Genomic DNA, 19,588 nt, shown 5'->3' with positions numbered 1-19,588 from the left:
TAATAGTAAAATATTTTATTAGGAAAGTATTGTTACATTATTATATAATGTAGCACATTATACATAATGATTTCATATTTACAATAAGACCTACTTAAAGTAAGTATTGTATAACAAAAGGAATTAGAAAAAATTGTAGAAATAATTTTTTTGTTTGAAAAAATATTTCACCGGTCGATAAGTTTTATCCTAATAGGTCCATTCGGTGTATACATTGGATGGACGTGGTATTCGAGAGGTTCGTGGTGATACTCCATCTTGAAGGCATTCACCATCTGTAGAATTAACAATAATTTTAGTTTTTTTCAAGTAAAATTAATTAATATTAATTAACTTATATTAAAATTCTTACTGTGTCAATGTCAACGATAAATTAATTATTTATTTAGTATATGTAATATATTAAAATTAACCATTTACTTAGTATTATATAAAAGGTTTATTTACTTATAGTTAGAAATTTATTTAAAGCATGCTTTTATTGAAAGCTTTTTATTGAAAGCATGTGTTATATGTATGTGTGTCATGTGTCATAAGTATATGTGTATGTTTGCTTGTGTGTATATATTAATGTTACATAAAATTGTGGCGTCCCGTTACACACTCACTATGTTAGTCCTCTGCCTAAAAGTTGTCTGAAATAGATCGCTGATTTAGCGATAAAGCCGCCTGTTGCAACTGATGCAAGTTGTATTTTCATATATCGTTTGTCAAATTGTTAAAACTTTATATTGGTGTGCGAAAGTGTGAATAAATAAATAAAGCAAAAAAACCTTTGTTTGTATGTTTGCGCTCATTCATTTTAGCTTAAGCTTTTCTTGTGACTAAAAAATTGTTTAGTGTTATTGCTGTAATATTTCATAGGCGCTATAGTTTGAATTTTTTTTTAGGTTGCATGCATCAACACGGAATTATAATAATAACATTAAAAATTAGTATCACTCAAAGAATAGTTTACCTTACAAATTATAATATGCATTTCCAATTCCGCAAATCTCCGTCCAAGACACATTCGTTTGCCGAATCCGAATGGTAGGGACGCGAATGCATGATGCTTGTATGGGGAACGATTCAACCACCGTTCAGGACGAAATTCCGAAGCATCGGAAAAATATTCATCACTATTTCCCATCACGTAATGTTGGAATATTACTTGAGTCTGCGAGAAAATTATAACACATTACATATGGGAACTTGTAACATATAACAACAGTAATATCCAATTCTGCACATCTACAACCATCCGCAGGCTTACTCTTGAAACTCAATCCTATTTGAAATTTAGGATTGGGATCGAGAACTTTCAATCGGTACTCTTGAACACTACACTAGCGCACGATTTGCTTCAATTACAGTGGAATTTTATGTAACTAATATAAATTGGGATTTCTCGATCTTATACATTTTTTGCACTCTTGATAATATTTTGACGTTGACTATCGACTTGGAAATCGTGTTTGAGATCGAATTTACTCGTTTCAATAAAGTTAACTTTTTAGTGTTCGATTGTGTATCTTAAAGTGTTTTTTATTAAGTAATGGCCCGGCTGGCGCTTATTTTTAACATATTAACTATGTATATTTTTATATTATCAACAATATCACAATCACAGTATTTATTAAAATAGAACTAAATACTGTCTTAACAATTAGCTTTTTATCCTCTTTTAACCCAAGGTAGCAATTTTTAAATATAAATCACAGTATTTATGTGTCTAATATTTAAATAAAAATTAGAGTATTTAAGTCTCTAATATCTTTTGTTTTAACTATATTAATAAACTTTTGTATTCACTAATTTAATCTTAACACTGGTAAAATTGTAGAAATTATTACAGAAGTAAATAAAGAAAGAAGATAAGTTAATTATAAATATAAATTAAGAAAATACATAATTGAGATAATTTGAAAATTAGAAGTCTCAAAATTGCGCCAGTCGTGAGCTTTTTTTTAACAACAACACACATTATGCCAGAATGTATATATATCTTTTTATGCTTAAAAAAATCTGTTTTAGGTTTAATTTAAGGAATTACAATATAATAGATAATAATTTATTATTGGAGACACATTATAATTTAAAAAACATAAAATTTCATGAGTTAAATTTTATTTTCTTATTATTTTTTATTATAATGGCTACACCGGAAACCGATCGTCAATTCGATTCCAATTTCAATTCAATTGAAAGCTCGATTTTGTCAAGAATACCAAAATATTACAGATTGGAACTGGAACTGTATTGAATTCGTGTTTTTGTGAGATTGGGATTGAAGTCAAGAGTAAGCCTACCGCTCTTGTACGTTCTAAGGTTGATTGGTAGGGAATGCTTTTAGCATCAAGCCCGCCTTTACCCTGTACTGACTAATGCTAAATTCAATATCACAGTAAAAATATTGGAGCTGAGGGCAAAATTATAATTAATTTTGTTTTCCTATTTTGAAATCTTAAGGAAATATCTTACCCCTTTGGGTATATTGTATCCACATATAACTGTATCCTTGGTTAGTTGCCGACCGTTTCCAATCACCACTGGGTACATTCTACAAAAAAAAAAAGTGTTTGTGTACTTATGTACGCACGTAAGAAGTTATACTCCATTGACTAGCTAACTTCACGTTGCTAATTTCTTCTTCGTTACTAGCTAACTTCAGGGTGTCGGATTTTTTTCGTGGTGGTGTGCGCGCGCATCGTAAAAATTTACTCTCATAATTTTTCCCTATTGCGCCAAAAGAAGTATAACTTCAAAAAATATTTAAATCATCCCCCGGGGCCCTTCCGTTTTTAAGCTGCCCGAGCGCTGCACCAATCTCATCCTCTTCGAAGTCCGGGATACACTCCGAATAATGGCGCAACAATGGTGCCCGTGGATCTTCGGTGTCCCAAGTCGCAGGCTTGCGTGCGCTCGACGAGTACAGCTGTGCATAAAAATTCTCAACCTCTTCTCGGACCTGAGGGCGAGAGCAGACGGTTCTGCCATCTGCTGTTTTAAGCTTCGCAAGAAGGCTTCTCCCCAATGGTCTTTGGAAAACTTTGGACCCCCTATTCTGCTCAATCAGAGTAGCAACCTCTCTCGTATTTGAGCAGCGGAGGTCTCGGCGAATAATTTTCCGTACCCTCTTGGAAAGAGCCCTCTGTTCTGGCGAAGCAGCCGGCAACTCGCGCCTCTGCCGCATCAGATCCAAGGCTTCGGGAGAAAGTTTGGACTGCTTCGTTGGCTTTGTTGGTGGAAAGTGCCTGCGACCCAGTGTACACACCGTCTTCACCACGTTGTCGGTTATCTCGTCCACGTCGCTAGTAGTTTCCAGCGAATCGAATCGGTTTTGGAGTTCCAACTGAAACTGCTCGGAGCCACATAGTATTTGGGGCAGCGTAGGTCGGAGAGTAGATTTCATCAAGCGGGTCCGCTCCTTTCGGAGACATATATTCAGAGTGCCCCGTACTAGCCGGTGGTCGCTGCCGGTGTTAAACCTGTTAACCACTGAGACATCTCTGAATATATGCCTTTTATCCGCTATTATGAAATCTATCTCGTTCCTCGTCACAGTATCGGGGCTTTGCCATGTCCACCTCCTTTGGGGCTTCTTCTCAAAAAATGAGTTCATCAAGAAGAGCCCCTCCGATTCGAGGAAGTTGACAAGCGTCTGCCCCCTGTGATTCCTGTGCCCCAATCCGTGTGGTCCGATGCTCGATCCGTCGCGGCCTTGTACTCCCACTTTAGCGTTGAAGTCTCCCATAACAACGCTGTAGAAGGTCGAAGTAGTGCCATGTATGGCCCTTGTAATATCTTCATACAAGGCTTCGACTTCATCGTCAGAGTGTGCCGAGGTCGGCGCATATACCTGTATCACTTTCAGGGAGTACCTGTCGGTGAGCTTAAGTACAAGGTACGCTACCCGGGTCGACACACTACTGACTTCCACAACGTTGTTAGTGAGAGTCTTGTGAACCAGAAAACCGACGCCACCTTGGGAAAGCCCATCACCTTAACGGAAGTAGAACAAGTGCCCGGAGTCCAGGATCATCGTGTCCTCTCCCTCTCTTCGGACTTCAGACAACCCCAGTATGCTCCACTTAATGTGACTAAGTTCTACCTCAAGTTCGGTGAGGTGATGGTCCAACCGTAGCGTGCGTCCATTATACGTAGCCAGGAATATTTTTCTATGGCAGCCTCCCGTACCCCGGTGATTCTTAGCACCCTCTACCCCACCGTTACCACGGCCGCTGCCGTAGCCGGGAATAGTGGGGCTGCCGGGAACTGAGGGCCTTATTTTTAGGTTCGAACTCATGGGGGTTTTTGCCCATAGTCACCACGCTGGGCAGGCGGGTTGGTGACCGCAGGGCTGACTTTGTCGCACCGAAGACGCTGCTGCCCGTCCTCGGTCTGTGCATTTAAAAAGCCAGCAGTTGGATGGCTATCCCGCCATCGGTCGGCCTTTTAAGTTCCAAGGTGGTAGTGGAACTGTGCTATCCCTTAGTCGCCTCTTACGACACCCACGGGAAGAGATGGGGTGGCTAAATTCTTTAGTGCCGTAACCACACAGCACAAAAAAAAACATAATTCCTTAATAATAATTCCTTATTCGATTTATATATTACCTTAAAACTTCCTTTATACAAGCCTTTAAGTATGGCATTTGAGAGATATCGCCAGCTTTTAATGGACGGCCTTGTAAAACACCAGTTACTTCTTCATAAAGTTTTTCTTGGACTTCCGGTCGTTTTGATAGTTGATACAGTGTTGACGCTACTGCATTTGACGTCTGTAATAGAAAAATAGTTTATAATAATAATAATTATTTTTATTAAATATTTTTTTTTTTTTTTTTATTTTTTTTTTTAATCTATGACCACGCATTACTTTTTACAGAGTAGTCAGATTTTGATAATTCTTTTTTAATTGAAAATAGTATACCCCGAAGTTGGTCCCATATACATTTGAAAATAAAAATCCAACCCTAAGGGTAGGAAAAGAGGGGATGATTGATTGTTTGATCACTGATTGTGAGCTATGACCACGCTTACTTTTTTATAGAGTAGTCCTATTTTGATAATTCTTTTTTTATTGTAGGCCTATCCATGTTGTTATATAAAGCCTGTTTTTTGAGTATTTATATTATACAACAAATAATGGTTAAAAAGTAATAGCTTAAAGTTAATAGCTTAATTAAGGTAGGTAGATATTTTAAAAGAAATCAAAAATTAAGCATGTAGTAATTAGAGAATTATAGCCGCAAAAAAATATGAAATAACGCCGACTCAAAATTACTTAGTAAAAAATTAGTTAGTTACATTAGTTTAAGAACTTAGTTATTAAAATTAATTAAAAACTCAACTATTTAAAAAAATATATACTTAGATATAGTTTCATTACTTTAAGAAGTTAGTTATTAAAGTTAAATAAAAAAGGTTTATTATCTTTTGCTTTTCAGTTTTTTCGACAGTTTAATTTTTTGTTAAAAAGTTTTTATAATTTTCTTCAAACACTTATTACTTTAATTTTTTACCGTATCTATTCCCACAAGAAACATATCCAGTGCAGCCACAGCAGCTACCCTCGGACCAGCAGCAGTAACTAAATCTTGTAAGAGAGATTTGCTGCCACTATTTTTACATTCTTGCAATGCTCGCTCTACATGTGAGAGAGTTACACTGTGAAATTATCAATATTATTAAATAGTTATGGAAAAAGTAAGTTTTTGTTATATGCAAACAGCTTAAGCTAGGCTGATATATGTCGCCGGGGCGAGGTGGCGAATGCTAGCGCGACCCCATCTCGCCCCACCCAGGCGGACGACTGCTCTCACGTGGTGGTTTTTTAGTCAGTAGGAATCTGACATAACCCTCTGGCGCCCCCGCGCTGGAAGGTATCTTTGGTGGATTTTCCCCACATAAAAAGGCTGATATATGTCAATACAGAACTTCTTGTAGTCAAATAACTTAGAGCTAACCAGTCAGAAATAAACGAATATGATAAAATCAGGTTTGAGCTACTGTTTCTACAAGTGTTAGTCTTTGAAAGTGTATAGGGCAAGCATTGCCCATTGACAGGTAAATTAACCGATTGACCTGAAAATTTCTGATTACTTACTTGTACTTGACTATAATTTATTTTGTTATGTAACAAACTACGGTTGTTAAATTGTATACGTCATGTCAAATAAAAGTTTATTGCCTATAGTATGATATGTTAAACCAAAACCTGTAGTTTTAATTAGACTTTATAATAAGCTTTGAGAAAGCAATCCCTAAAGATGAAACGAATATACATAATAACTAGCGGACCCCGCAAACGTTGTTTTGCCATATATGTTATTAACTTCCTTAATCCCCCTCCCCCTATAACTTAGGGATATGAAAAATAAATGTTGGCCGATTCTCATACCTACCCGATATGTACACAAAATTTCATAAAAATCGATCCAACCGTTTCCGGAGTAGTATGGTAACTAACATTGTGACATGAGAACTTTTATGTATAAGATTATAGCGTTATTTATTGTGTAAATTTTTTTGTATCACTAAAGAAAGAATTTCTGAGGTATACGCAACTTATAAAGAAATCCGTGACACAGCGTAAAAATGTCATGTGATATTTTCTCAGTGCTCAACATTTAAATGTATTTAAATTAATTATGTTTTATTATGTTAGCATACAATCGATGTAACAAATCGAATAACTTAGCTCAAGGTTTAACACTACCAAAATCAAAATCAATAATCATTCACCTCAATATTGTATCCAGAGCAGCTACATATTTCTTAAACATTGCTGTAGGATATATTCTCCACCACGGTGCTCGTAACTCCAATTCACCCACACAAAGAAAGAATGTGTTAACAGCGTCTATTAAACGTTGACTTTCTGAACCTTCACTTGATTCAAAACATCCTAATCTTGTATCCAATGCTATTAATCCTAAAGCTAAAAATACAACAGTTTTATTAGCAACGACTTATTACAACAGAAAGCTAAAATTGCCATCGGAAGACTGCATTTAATTTATATTAACTTACATTCTAGAGACCATTTGTGAACTTCATTTAAGAAATCATCAGGCGTTTCTGATTGACTATTTCTTATTTCTCGTACTCTATAAATGAAAAAGGTAATAATATTACAGGTATAAAACTTATATATTTAATCTTTTATTAATTTCTTCGTATGAAAAATAAATATACACATAAAATTAAAATAAATATTCTTCGACAAGATTTATGACGATTGTTGTTAGATCATTCAGAACAAAAATGTTTGTATAAAATGTAGAACAATTACCTATTAACAAAGGCGTCAGCCACTTCTCCAACCTGTTCTGTATACTGAGCAGCAGCACCAGTGCTTAATGCGACACGGGATACTTTTGTTCTGAATGCTGCCCAAGAATCGCCGTGCCTGTAAAAGTAAATTAGCAAATAGTCAGAGTGGCTAAAAATATAAAAAGTAATTAGCATTAACCATATTTTGGTCTGTTTATTTTATTCGTCTCACTTACAAAGATTACAACACACTTACACCGCTATAACTCCTGCACAGTCTTTCTCTTCTCTAAAGAAATCCTTCCGTAACGTGTGTTTGTAGTAATTCAGTGAAGGCATCGAAGGTCTGAAAAGCATTAGGACTCATTCAATTATTTGCACGTTTATAGAAACAATTTGTAGTAGTATTTGTTTGCCTTATTCGTATTTGCTTTTCATATATATATTTTAACGAGCAATTCTTGTATATTTAATATAATATATAGCCTGAATATCGGAAACGACTCCAACGATTTCCTTGAATTTTATTATGCATAGGGGTGTGCATAGGTTGTGTTTAGGGTTATAAATCGATCTGATTAGGAGTCATTTTTAGAAAATGTCGTTTTATCTGTGTTTTCAGGCATGAAAAACTGCTACAATATTATAAGAATATCAAGGCAAATTTCGCCTCTGACAATAAAGTTATAATAGCTTAGGTGGGAAATCGGGCGGTCCCAAAACGAGAACGCCCCAGTTCAAATTTAAATGTCACCAGGTCGATTGTTTTTTTTTTTCCTTTTTTTCTAATTACTCTAATGATTTTTTAATTAAATAAATAGCTCATATTTTTTTATTATTGTGTTGGTAAGACCGAAAAATATTCATATTTCATCGGTGTGTAATTCGTGTTTAAATAAAATTTGTAAAAACAAGATTTACCACATTTACTTATAGCTTAATAATAGCCTCACGTACTCACTCAAACAAAGGCTCATTAACGTAACAAATATTTATTAGCAATAACTCAAAAACGTCCTAAACTTTTTATCAATATAACCGTACAACTAATAAACTCTTACTAGCTATACCAGTCCGAATAATTCGCACTAAATAAGTTGACATCCTTGAGTTGATTTGAAATTGAACAAAAAATTTAGGGACCGACAATCATGTTGACGTCGTTTCAAAATTAAAGCCGTTAGATGGCAGTATTGCTGTATTGTGTCTCAATGTGTACGAGTATCTAAATATTATTATATCATTTTAATAATTAATTAATTTACAAAAACAAAAGCAATAATAAATTTTTTAGTTGTTGATGTATAATTATAATTATATGTATAATTTATTTATGTACAGTAATAGTGACGTTTTTTTTTCTAAAAAGGGAAGCAAACATCATTTAACCTTAGCGTATTAATATATAATTATGATGATGATAAAATCTCTGATACTGTTAGTTGTATGTTTACCTATGTGGAGCAGCATCTTCTCCTCTGAAAACTCTTTCAACTTCCCCAGCATCGAATACGAAGAGCATGTCTGGTCTTCCTAAAAGTCCAGCCATTTTGACACACTTGCCATACTTCTGTCGTAGAGATAGGCATACTTGATCAACGTGCTCTACGGAATAGCCACCTGAAATAAAATATAGACTGGTACATGTAATCAATGTGTACGAACAAGACATACTAGGAAGATTTTATAGTGACAATCTAGTACTAAAGGTAGCGACGATTATGGACGTTAGCAGACACCAAAAGATAAAAGGAATATTTTTCCCTTTGACCTTAAACAAAGGTAGGTAATAATAACTTCTAACCATAATCTACTGTACTTAATTATTTAATTTATATTTACTTGTAAATCTTTAATTTGATTATTGCAAATAATCAAGAATGACTTCACGACGCATTGGCGCAGCGGTCACAACACTGGCTGTGTCGCGGTTTCGATCCCCGCTCACAACAGACATTTGTATTGGCCTTATAAATATTTGTCGTGGTCTGAGCGTTTGTGCTTATGTATTGTGTGTGTTTCCGGAGACCCGACACAGAAAAAATTCCTACTTGCCGTTGAGTGTAAGGCGTTGATTTAAGCGTTTATTTATTAATATGTATATTTAAAAAATCTTAATAATACACGTTAATTTCGCAACCATACACACATACAAATTTTTAGTGGCTATTTTTACTGAAAACACTATATAAACAAGGCAAAATTCAGTGTAAAAAGGCTTTACGTCTGTTTCGTTACTTCTGAACTAGATGGCTCTGCAAGTAAATTGAATCGCGCTATCATTTTGATGAATGCATACAACTACCTGAACCGATAACAATCTAGAATTACACAACTAATTTGGATATTTGCCATCTAAAAGAGAATGTAAAATTTTTGAAAGTCTCAGCTTTCCGAAATTGAGACCAATCAATATCTTTCAAACGTCAAATATAACGTAATATTTACAGTTTCATCGGCCGTGGATAAAGTTTATCCCGCACATAAGTTACGTGTAGAACACACGGGTAAAATAGGACATTAGAACCCGTTTCGCTTCAATTAAAAACTACAACTATTAAATTTACAATAAAATTATATATTCTTATAAACTTTTAAATTGGATTATTTAATTAATTAGACAGAATTATTATTTATATTTTCCATAGATTTTATTGATGCTGTGTGGTTACGGCATCAAAGAATATAGCCTCCCTCTCTCTTCCGACGACGACTAACTACACAGTTTCACTACTATCTTGGAACTAATGAAGCCGGCCGATGGCGGGATAACCATCCAACTGCTGGCTTTGAAATACACAGGCCGAAGACGGGCAGCAGCGCCTTCGGTGCGACAAAGCCAGCCAGCCCTGTGGTCACCAACCCGCCTGCCCAACGTGGTGACTATGGGCAAAACACATGTAGGTGACACATGTCCTAGGTATTTATATTCAAAAATCTGTAGGATTATAATAAAAATCTGCCTTGTGAATTTGTGATGAACTTATATCTAACATTACAGCGAAACCCAATGCGTTAGTTAAGTTTGTTATGCATTAAATAAAAAAATAATAATAATAATAAATGTAGCGACATTTTAGTCGTAATCAAGTCCCAGTTTTATAACTGAATTATTATTTTTATTGTTTTAGGGTATGTAGGTAAGAAAGTAAAGAGCTAAAGAGATCTAACTGCTCAACCACAAAACCAGCGAGGCGAGATTTCTCTTAAATCTTATACTCGTACTGTCATCACTCATGTAGTAGTGTACCTATATCTGTTCTTTTTTCTGTTTAATAAGCTTTTCATAAAATTTCAAGTACGAATATTTCGAAAGAATAATAATATAAAATAAGAATCTAACAATATCCTCTTTAAACATATTTTTAAATAGTTTGTTTAAAAGCCTAATTCTTGTTCGATCAAATTTAACAATTTGATACACCGTTACGGTACATGAAATAATGATGTTAACAATAGTACGCTGATATATGTCCATGTATGTATGTCTCTCAAACACGGACTCTACACGGACACGCGCACACCGGTGTAGGTCTGTTTCCTGGATCAAATTAAGGCTTTCGATCTCGTCTCATACGACATCATACAGCGTAGACGGCTTAGATTTACCTGATTGCCGAGTCAGCTAGTTAGTTTATAAAAAATCTATAGTAATAAAATATTTGTAAGATATAGTATCTTATTTGTACGAAATAGCGCAAAATATGATATACAAGATTTTTTTTTCAATTTTCAATTTTAAGACATATATGTCATGTATGTAAGTTAATTGCAAAGTCAAATTCATCTTTTTGTAAATGAAACCACGTTGCACAGTGGACCTGAAATGCCGTGACTGGCGTAAAAGTAGGAAAAAAATATGGCGTCTGTTAAGTCTACCTAGAGAAGGAAATACATACTCGAGTGACGGACAATTTGATATGTTGTAAATTTCCCCTTACCACTTTAATTTATTTAAGTGCGTATATTATTTCCGCTATAAGCCCGCTATAATACGCTTTTTCTATAATGTAACTATACCGTTATACGATCACATATACGTAAAATATTATTTAGTCTTGAAACTTAGTTGACCACCTTAGTTACTACTATTTGTTGGCTAAAATATAATATAGTGTTAGAAATTTAGCATATATGCTATAAACTGTAAATTTGTGCACAAAACAATATTGTATTTTTTTTTTTAATTTAAAATAGTTTTTTAAACATTATACATATTTACAATTCACAACTTAAGAACTAAATATTTACAGACAGTTTTGGTATAAATCATGTCCGCGTGGAATTGTGCCAAGAATGCTGGCAGCATTTCCCCGTTGAATCGCTATGCCGATTCTCTGGGCAAAAAATGCACCAGCCCTCTTGTCACCAGTGGAGGCAATAAGGCGAGGAGTTATCTCATTTAACAAAAATTTTTGCGCTGCTACTCCAAGGTCCAAGTGTCTCGACTGCAAACGGTATTGTAAATTATTATGTATATATACATATAAGCTAATTATGTTGTAAAGCTAAAAAAATGCTTAGCGCGCTATATAGATATAAAACATACTTGTACGAATAGAAAAAGTATTATAGTATACTGCTAGACAAAAGCCTCTTATCGTGCTCTCCGAGGCATGCATGGGTTAATCCGAAAGTCACCAAAACCAGAAAAATACTTGTGAAATACGATACAATAAAATACTTTTCCCGAGCAAGAAGCAAACTAGTGGCCGCTGGTTTTAAGGCGAACAACACTACCATACGGTTGTCAACAGTCAAAGTTTTTAACAATTATTTGACAAACTACGAGTATGATAATAAATAATAAATAAATAAATATTTACACAATACACACACGGTCGTCTGTTCCTAAAGTAAGCAACTTAATGCTTGTGTTATAGGTTACAGCCGACTGGTATATAGCTACATATATTTTTTTTTCGATAAACAGACTTATAAATAATACATATATAAATATATAAATAACTATTTATACTACACCTAGACTCGGGGTGGGAATCGAACCCACAACCCTCGGAGCAGAAAGCAGAGTCATTACAAACTGCGCCAACGGGCTAGTCATCATGATAGCGACTAACTTTTACTACACAGCGTTGTTCTGTTAACTTTTCTCCTAAGTTACTTTTCATTAAACTGGCCATGATTAAATATTTTTCATGGATATTGTAAACAACTGTCCACGGCTGTTAGAGACATACGGTCGATAAGACATACAATTAATTCACTTCCCACACGAAAATGTCACGGTTACGACAACCTTGTGCTTATTTTAATATTTTGTAACTGTCTATAATCATTGTGAATGTTTTTAACGGCGATTCGTATTCAGACCACATACGAAATTAAGGGATTACACCAAACGACGCGCATGCTTCACTTCATATCGTATTTATATTAAATACATTGTGACTACATTAATGTGTCTTAATTACGAAGACAGTGATTTATGTGTTTTAATAAACTATATATACAGTAAAGTATTGCAATTCTAAGTGGAACTCATGAAATAATTGTATCTATAAGATCTGCTTGCTACATACATAATATATATATATATATATATATATTATGTATTTTCGGGGATAACTCCGTCTTTTATGAACCGATTTTGATAGTTGCTAGTTTGGTACCATGATAAGGAAGGGAGGATCTAATGATAGAATCCCAGAGAAATCGAGGGAAACTCTCGAAAATCCGCATAGCTTTTTACTGGGTGTACTGGGTGTACCGATTTTGATGATTTTTAATTTAATCGAAAGCCGATATTTATCATGTGGTCACATTTAAATTTCATCGAGATCTGATTACAACTTTTGGAGTAATCCTTGATAATGCGTATTTACTTGACTATTTTTTCGTCTACCTACGTTGTATTACTTGTCGATATAATTGAAGTCGGTTTTTCATCTTTTGCCTGCAAACACAATTATTATTCATATGTTTTTTATCTATATTACAGATTTCAGTTATTCCGTACAACGTTGCAATTTTCCATCGGGTTATAAATGCCTTAAAGTTCAATATTTATTTCTTGAAATTATCAACTCATCTCTTCAAGTAAACTGGTTCAAATAGCCCTTATTCTCTTTAGAGAATAAGGGCAGTCCAATGCCTAAATGTTAATTAGCCGAGTGATTATATATATATATATATATATATATATATATATATATATATATATATATATATATATAAACTGGTTCTAGTCATGCTAATTAAAAATATGTTTTAATAATAGTTTGAATTTGATTTGAAACTAAACATCTTGCTATTTTACTTGCACTTATTACAAAAGGAAGAAAAAGTATTTGTTTCTAGATATTTCTTATTTAGTCAAGATATTTTTATATCAAGTATTTCTGGTATCGATACTATGCTATATTAGTATCGATACCTTTCTTCGGTATGGAGTTATGATATCCTCGATAACTCCTGTGATATATGCGTAGTATATCGCTTTATGAGTAGTACTAGCGAACCGCCCCGGCTTCGCACAGGTGCAATGCTGATACTAAATATACTACAGAATGTCTTTATTTATAGTGTGAAGCTAGCTTATAGCATGGGTATTAACATAATCACAACTTTCAAATATGCGCCGTTAGATTTCACATTGTTACAGAATGCGTTGAAGAAATAAAGGTTCACTGCTCGTTCCCCGTAAGTGATAGCCTGATAATATGTAGCCTATATGTAGACCCGACTTCTTAATAATATTCGTGCCAAATTTGAAGTAAATCCATGCAGTACTTTTTGAGTTTATCCCGGACATACATACAGATAAACACAAAAATTCTAAAAACTATATTTTTGGCTTCGGTATCGATTGTAGATCACACCCCTAGTATACTTTTAAAAAAATATTCAATGTACAGTTTTAACTTTCCTACCATTTTATTATATGTATAGATATCGCTATGCGCGTAGAATCACAACTCTACTTTCTCTAATTTACTATTCTCTCAAAATTTCGATACAAAATTTGTGATATTTATTAAATTTAATTTCTAATTGAACTTATCCTGAATAATTCTTAAATATATGCCAACGTTATGCCAACATAACAGTAGTATAGATAACGATTCTTTTTCAAAGAAAGAATTAGGTGCTCAATTCCCCTACATTTTATAAGTATACGAGCTGACCCCGCAAATGTTGTTTTGCCATATATCTTATTAACCATCTTAATCCCGCCCCCCTCTTATAACTTTGGGGTATGAAATATAGAGGTTGGCCAATTCTCATACCTACCCGATATGCACACAAAATTTCATAAAAATCGGTCCAGGCGTTTCGGAGGAGTATATTAACTAACATTGTCACACGAGAATTTTATATATAAAATTACCTCATAATTTTTAATGGGCACAACGATTTTAATGATCTTTCTTTAAAATCTAAAGCTGGTGCTTGTTATAATCAAAATTAGTGGTTCCATTTAAATTTGATCGACATCTGCTACTTTTGGAGTTATCCCTAATAATGCGTATTTAATTGATTATTTTTTCGACTACTTACGTTTTATTTTATTTAAAGCCTTTTTTTTCGTTTGCGAGCAAACACACAATTATTTAGATACCACGACTCTAGCTTCAACGCTCTTCATTAAGCCACAAAGTGAAGTTTGTGTTACTTCTGAATAACGTAGCTTTTCAAAGTGAAAAGAAAAGAAATGTGAGTTTGTAGATTACCTACTGCTAAGTTGACGTATACTGTTTCGTTAAAATTACCAAAAAGGGTAAATTTTATCACCTATTTTTCTTTTCTATTTCCAACATGTTTGTAATCTTTTTTTGACAATAAATGAAACTAAAATACTTGTTTGAAATGAAACCGAGATTTATATTTAAAAAAAAAAATGTAGGGTGGTCTTACTACTCTAACGCGAGTCGCACGCCAAATAACATTTTATGTACCTATATATAGATAAAATTCCAGAAACATTCGAAGCACCCACAAAAACATGCCTTAACTTACACAGCAATGTTTTAGAAGGGAAAAGAAACGATCGTTTATATCAGAGTAGTAATAGCAAGAATAATTGCAAAATATCTAGCCAACTGGAGTAGAAAACAGATCTGACGACCTAAATAGTGCATTTCACTACCATTACAGGCCTTAGTATTCAATAGTTGATCGACAGTCAAGCAAAAATACTTTAGATTACAACTACACGACTTATGGCTTTTACTGCAAAAACAGCATTTAGACAGACATACATGACATACAGAGATTTATTAAAACATTAGCTGACCCCGCAAACATTTCTTTGCCATATATGTTATTAACCCGCTTAATCCCCCCCCCCCCCTTATAACTTAGGGGTATGAAAAATAGATGTTAGCAAAATTGTTTTGCCCACAAAATTTTATTAAAATCGGTCGAGCCGTTTCGGAGGAGTTCAATGTTTAACACCATGACACGAGAATTTTTGTATATTAGAGATTTCTTCCCTTTTATCAATGTTTTAAAGCAATTTCTTAATCTTACTGATGGGACCTGAAGGCAATCCATTCGATTAAACGTATTTTTTATAGTAATATGTAGATTAGGTCAGTAAGTAGGAGACTTTGAGATATCTCACACCTTCTCATTAAGGAATTAATCAATTATTAAGAATTATTAATACCTATGTACGAGAATTGAATTTGGTAGACGTATTCAATATGAGTACAACAAAAACATCTGAGGAACATGAGAACATACTACGATTCTTTTTGTGACGTAATTTCCACTGAGAAGCAATTTTAAAGCAACGAGGTTAATATTCAAAGATCACAAAATTACGTTCGGCATTGTTTGAAATGAGATAAAAATAATTAGACTTGAGAAACTGGTGGATTTTATGCAATAGCTTTAAGGCTAAATAAAAATTAACTAGACATTATTCGCGGTTTCACTTGCAGATTTGCTTTATAATTCCAAAATAACTTTATTTGATATGTTGTCAGATAAGATGACAGTTGCAGATCAGATAGATCTTCTAAAAGTAATAACATAATAAGCCATAGTTTATAATATTCCTAAATTAGTGCAAAAATACTTGTATCATACATTTGAAATTTTAAGTTATATATTATATAATTGTTATAACAGTATCGATTGAGCGCTTTTAGCTGGGTACCACGATATTAGCGCTAGTTATACATTATACGTATATTATACGGGCACCCGACGAGCAGGGTTCTCTCCATATGTTCGTACATATGTAACACATAACTTTTTTAGGGTACCGCAGTAGGCTAATAAGCGTCTTCGACTTTTGTTTAATTTACGACTAACATTGTTCGCTACATATAACCATCTCTTTGTAGATTTACTGATATAACTTACCAATATATGGTATGAACCTCCAAGTGTTTCCTAGCAATGGGAGAGGCTTGGGTCCTGGCACCTCCTTCCAAGACTTGACAGGGTTCAGTGATTCCAGCTCTGACGCTACAGCATGCGTCGACCTTGCTCGCTGACCATGAGTACAAATGGCATGGAGTCGAGAAGACAGATTTCCTGTAATACAAAGAAAGGAGAACACATTATGATACTAAAATTGGCTTAAATGTAAAAAATTAAGTTTAAATCAAAAACACTACATTAGCTTACTAAACAAACATTCATATTTATATAAATTGAACGCGAAAGTAAAATTTCAAGAAGAGAAACAAATTACATGTTGTACAATAAGGCCCATATATTTCTTACACTTTACTTACTTTACACTTTATAATTTTTTTCTTTATGTTACAACCACGTGCTCTTAGGAGCACGTGGTTGTTGTTGTGTAACATAAAAACTTATTTCGTTGATTTTTGAGATCTTACCTATATCTGTATTCTCAGTCGCTTGTTTCACGTAACTTGATGTTCCAAAACTTCGTTCAAACTTTCGAAGAGGCCACTTCACTATGCATACGCGGTGTCTCATTGTAAATTACTGTAAACAAAATAAGTAAAATGCAAAAATTATTAGTAATAAATAATAGTACTGTGTAATGCTATACATTCCTTCCTGATAGTTTTTAACTTCCTATAAATAAAATACAAAGTATATGGTACTGCACTGTCACAGAGATTACGTACAAAAACTACACTTCATAAATTCTGTACGAAAGCAAAAAGCAGCCTTTTTTCACCATTCTGAGCTCCTCTCATATTCTCACAACCAAATAAGTATCTCCCTTTTGGTCACCAAATATGTCTAACTCCTCTGGTGCTACAAATGACAAGGATTAAAATGATTAGGAGAGACATTGATAATCGATTAACGCCAAGTAACCCAACCGCTTCTTAGATATTTTTATCGAAAATAAGCTTTACTTGAGCGGGTACGTTTATTTGTGCACTATTTTTTTTTCAATTCCGCATACAACCCTGTAACAGTCTGTGTTCAAAGTGTGTAGTGCTGTATTCTCTTGTTTCATCATCAAATAATGTATAATGATGATATATAATGTCCTATACATGTTATATACACATTATATATATATAAACAGATAGGAAACAACGATTAAAGTTGCAAAACATTGTAATGATGTACGTACGCGTAATATTAAGATAGAAATCGCATCCTGTTGCGCACCAAACTATTTTACAGTGTTATCTTCATGTCAACTCGCTGTTAAATGCAGTTGCACTATTATTTAATGAACAAATTATTTCTTATTTCTCTATAAAATCTTACTCTTTAAGAAATATAAAGTTAATAGCGAGCATATATGCATTAGGTGTGCAGACAGAACAGTCTGAAAATTAGGGTTAAAATAAAACCACCAAGCCAGATGAAAATAAGACCTGCATTTTTTTAATTGACATATTTGACATGTTAAAATATTAATAACATTATTTATTATTTAACCCGAAAATAACATAAAAGACTATATTTAAATTTGTGTACAGTAACCCGTTGGCGTAGTTTGTAGTGTTTTTGACCCTGTTTTCTGCTCCGGGGGCGTGCGTGTTCGATTCCAACCCCGAGTCTGGTTGTAATATATATTTATTATGTAGTATTTACATGTATGTTTATCGAAAAAAAAATGTAGCTATACCAGTCGGCTGTTAGCTATATATAACACAAGCATTAAGTTGCTTACTATAGGAACAGACGACCGTGTGTGTCCGTTCGTAACGTCATCCGTTTTTAACGAACAGACCTGCTAACTATAATCTACCTCCCCGCCAAATTTTATCTTTGTCCAACCTGGATGGACAAACCACCCAGCGGTTTTTGAGTTCTCGTGATGAGTGAGTTAGTGAACTTTCTCTTTAATATATATAGATTACGATGTATTATTTGGACACCTCTTCACCATCTATAGAGCATACATTTTAAATTTCAAGTCTCTTACTTCAAAAACATAGGAGTTTTATACAAAGTTCCAACCCCCGTTTGATCCCCTTAGGGGTCGAATTTCATAAAATCCGTTCTTAGCGGATGTCTGCGTCCTATAAGGAGCCTACCTGCCAAATTTCTAGTTTGTAGGTGTCATAGTTTCGGAGATTTCGTGATGAGTGAGTCAACCTACCATGCCCCGTTTTAACCCCAAAAGGGAGTTGATTTCTAAAGATACATTATGTGAACACCTACTCATCATCTATAGAGCATGCATTTTAAATTTCAAGTCTCTTACTTCAAAAATATAGGACTTTCATACAAACTTGCAACACCCGTTTTACCCCCTTAGGGGTCGAGTTACGTAAAATCCATTATTAGCGGATGTCTACGTCCTATAAGGAGCCTACCTGCCAAATTTCAAGTTTGTAGGTGTTACAGTTTCGGAGATTTCGTGATGAGTGAGTGACCTTTCGCTTTTATATATATTATAGATTATAGATAGATTATAGATTACTAATCTAAACATTTAATTATATCTACTATAATATATTCAATATACTATTATATATTCAATGATACACGATCTTGCAATTTTATATTGCAAGATTTAACAAAGATTTTTTTATTTATACCCAACGATCCAATCGTTTCAACGATCGTCTCCTTGACACTCATTTTTATATATTTAAAAAAGCTTTTATTCATTATGCTTACAAGCTTTGAAAATTTAATTGACACCTTTAAACAAATTAAAGGAAATAATAAAAGCACATCACAATAAAGATAAACTTTGTGGCAAAGAAAAATTCTAAAAATTCTGGACTAAGATAAGATTCCCACCGTGATAAAAGACTAGTTTACTTTTACTAGTAACTTTTAGTATCATTAAACATTAATTTTATCGAAAGAAAGTGATTTATATAATTGTGTCTGTTTATCTATAAGCTAGATCTTAATTTTTTGAACCACTTTAAAGTATCTTATGAGATATAATTATA

The 19,588-nt window shown here is 33.8% G+C and overlaps 1 protein-coding gene across 1 annotated transcript; it reads right to left on the bottom strand.

Moving 5' to 3' along the window:
* Positions 1 to 19,298, bottom strand: LOC123662930 (probable cytochrome P450 49a1). The gene is made up of 12 exons (XM_045597697.1): positions 19,223 to 19,298; positions 16,596 to 16,700; positions 8,714 to 8,879; positions 7,516 to 7,605; positions 7,279 to 7,395; positions 7,017 to 7,093; positions 6,729 to 6,924; positions 5,507 to 5,651; positions 4,599 to 4,762; positions 2,464 to 2,542; positions 959 to 1,159; positions 1 to 275 (listed from the first exon to the last, which is right to left on the bottom strand). Exons 1-12 carry the CDS (start codon positions 19,293 to 19,295, stop codon positions 168 to 170), a joined length of 1,521 nt encoding a protein of 506 aa, XP_045453653.1. The 5' UTR covers positions 19,296 to 19,298; the 3' UTR covers positions 1 to 167.
* Positions 19,299 to 19,588: the final 290 nt, after the last annotated feature.

Source organism: Melitaea cinxia, chromosome 19 (assembly GCF_905220565.1).
Source record: "Melitaea cinxia chromosome 19, ilMelCinx1.1, whole genome shotgun sequence".
In the NCBI taxonomy this organism is placed as follows: Eukaryota; Metazoa; Arthropoda; class Insecta; order Lepidoptera; family Nymphalidae; genus Melitaea; species Melitaea cinxia.
The sequence above is the reverse complement of the archived record's forward strand: the minus strand, read 5'-3'. Positions and strand labels throughout refer to the sequence as shown.

What these genes read in the sequence shown, in the direction of transcription:
- LOC123662930 (XM_045597697.1), bottom strand. Translation starts at nt 19,295, where the DNA reads ATGAATAAAAGCTTTTTTAAATATATAAAAATGAGTGTCAAGGAGACG. An exon ending in TCACAAATGGTCTCTAGAAT is followed by an intron (nt 6,925 to 7,016) that starts GTAAGTTAATAT and finishes TTGTATTTTTAG; the next exon opens with CTTTAGGATTAATAGCATTG. An exon ending in GCTCTGGATACAATATTGAG is followed by an intron (nt 5,652 to 6,728) that starts GTGAATGATTAT and finishes ATAATTTCACAG; the next exon opens with TGTAACTCTCTCACATGTAG.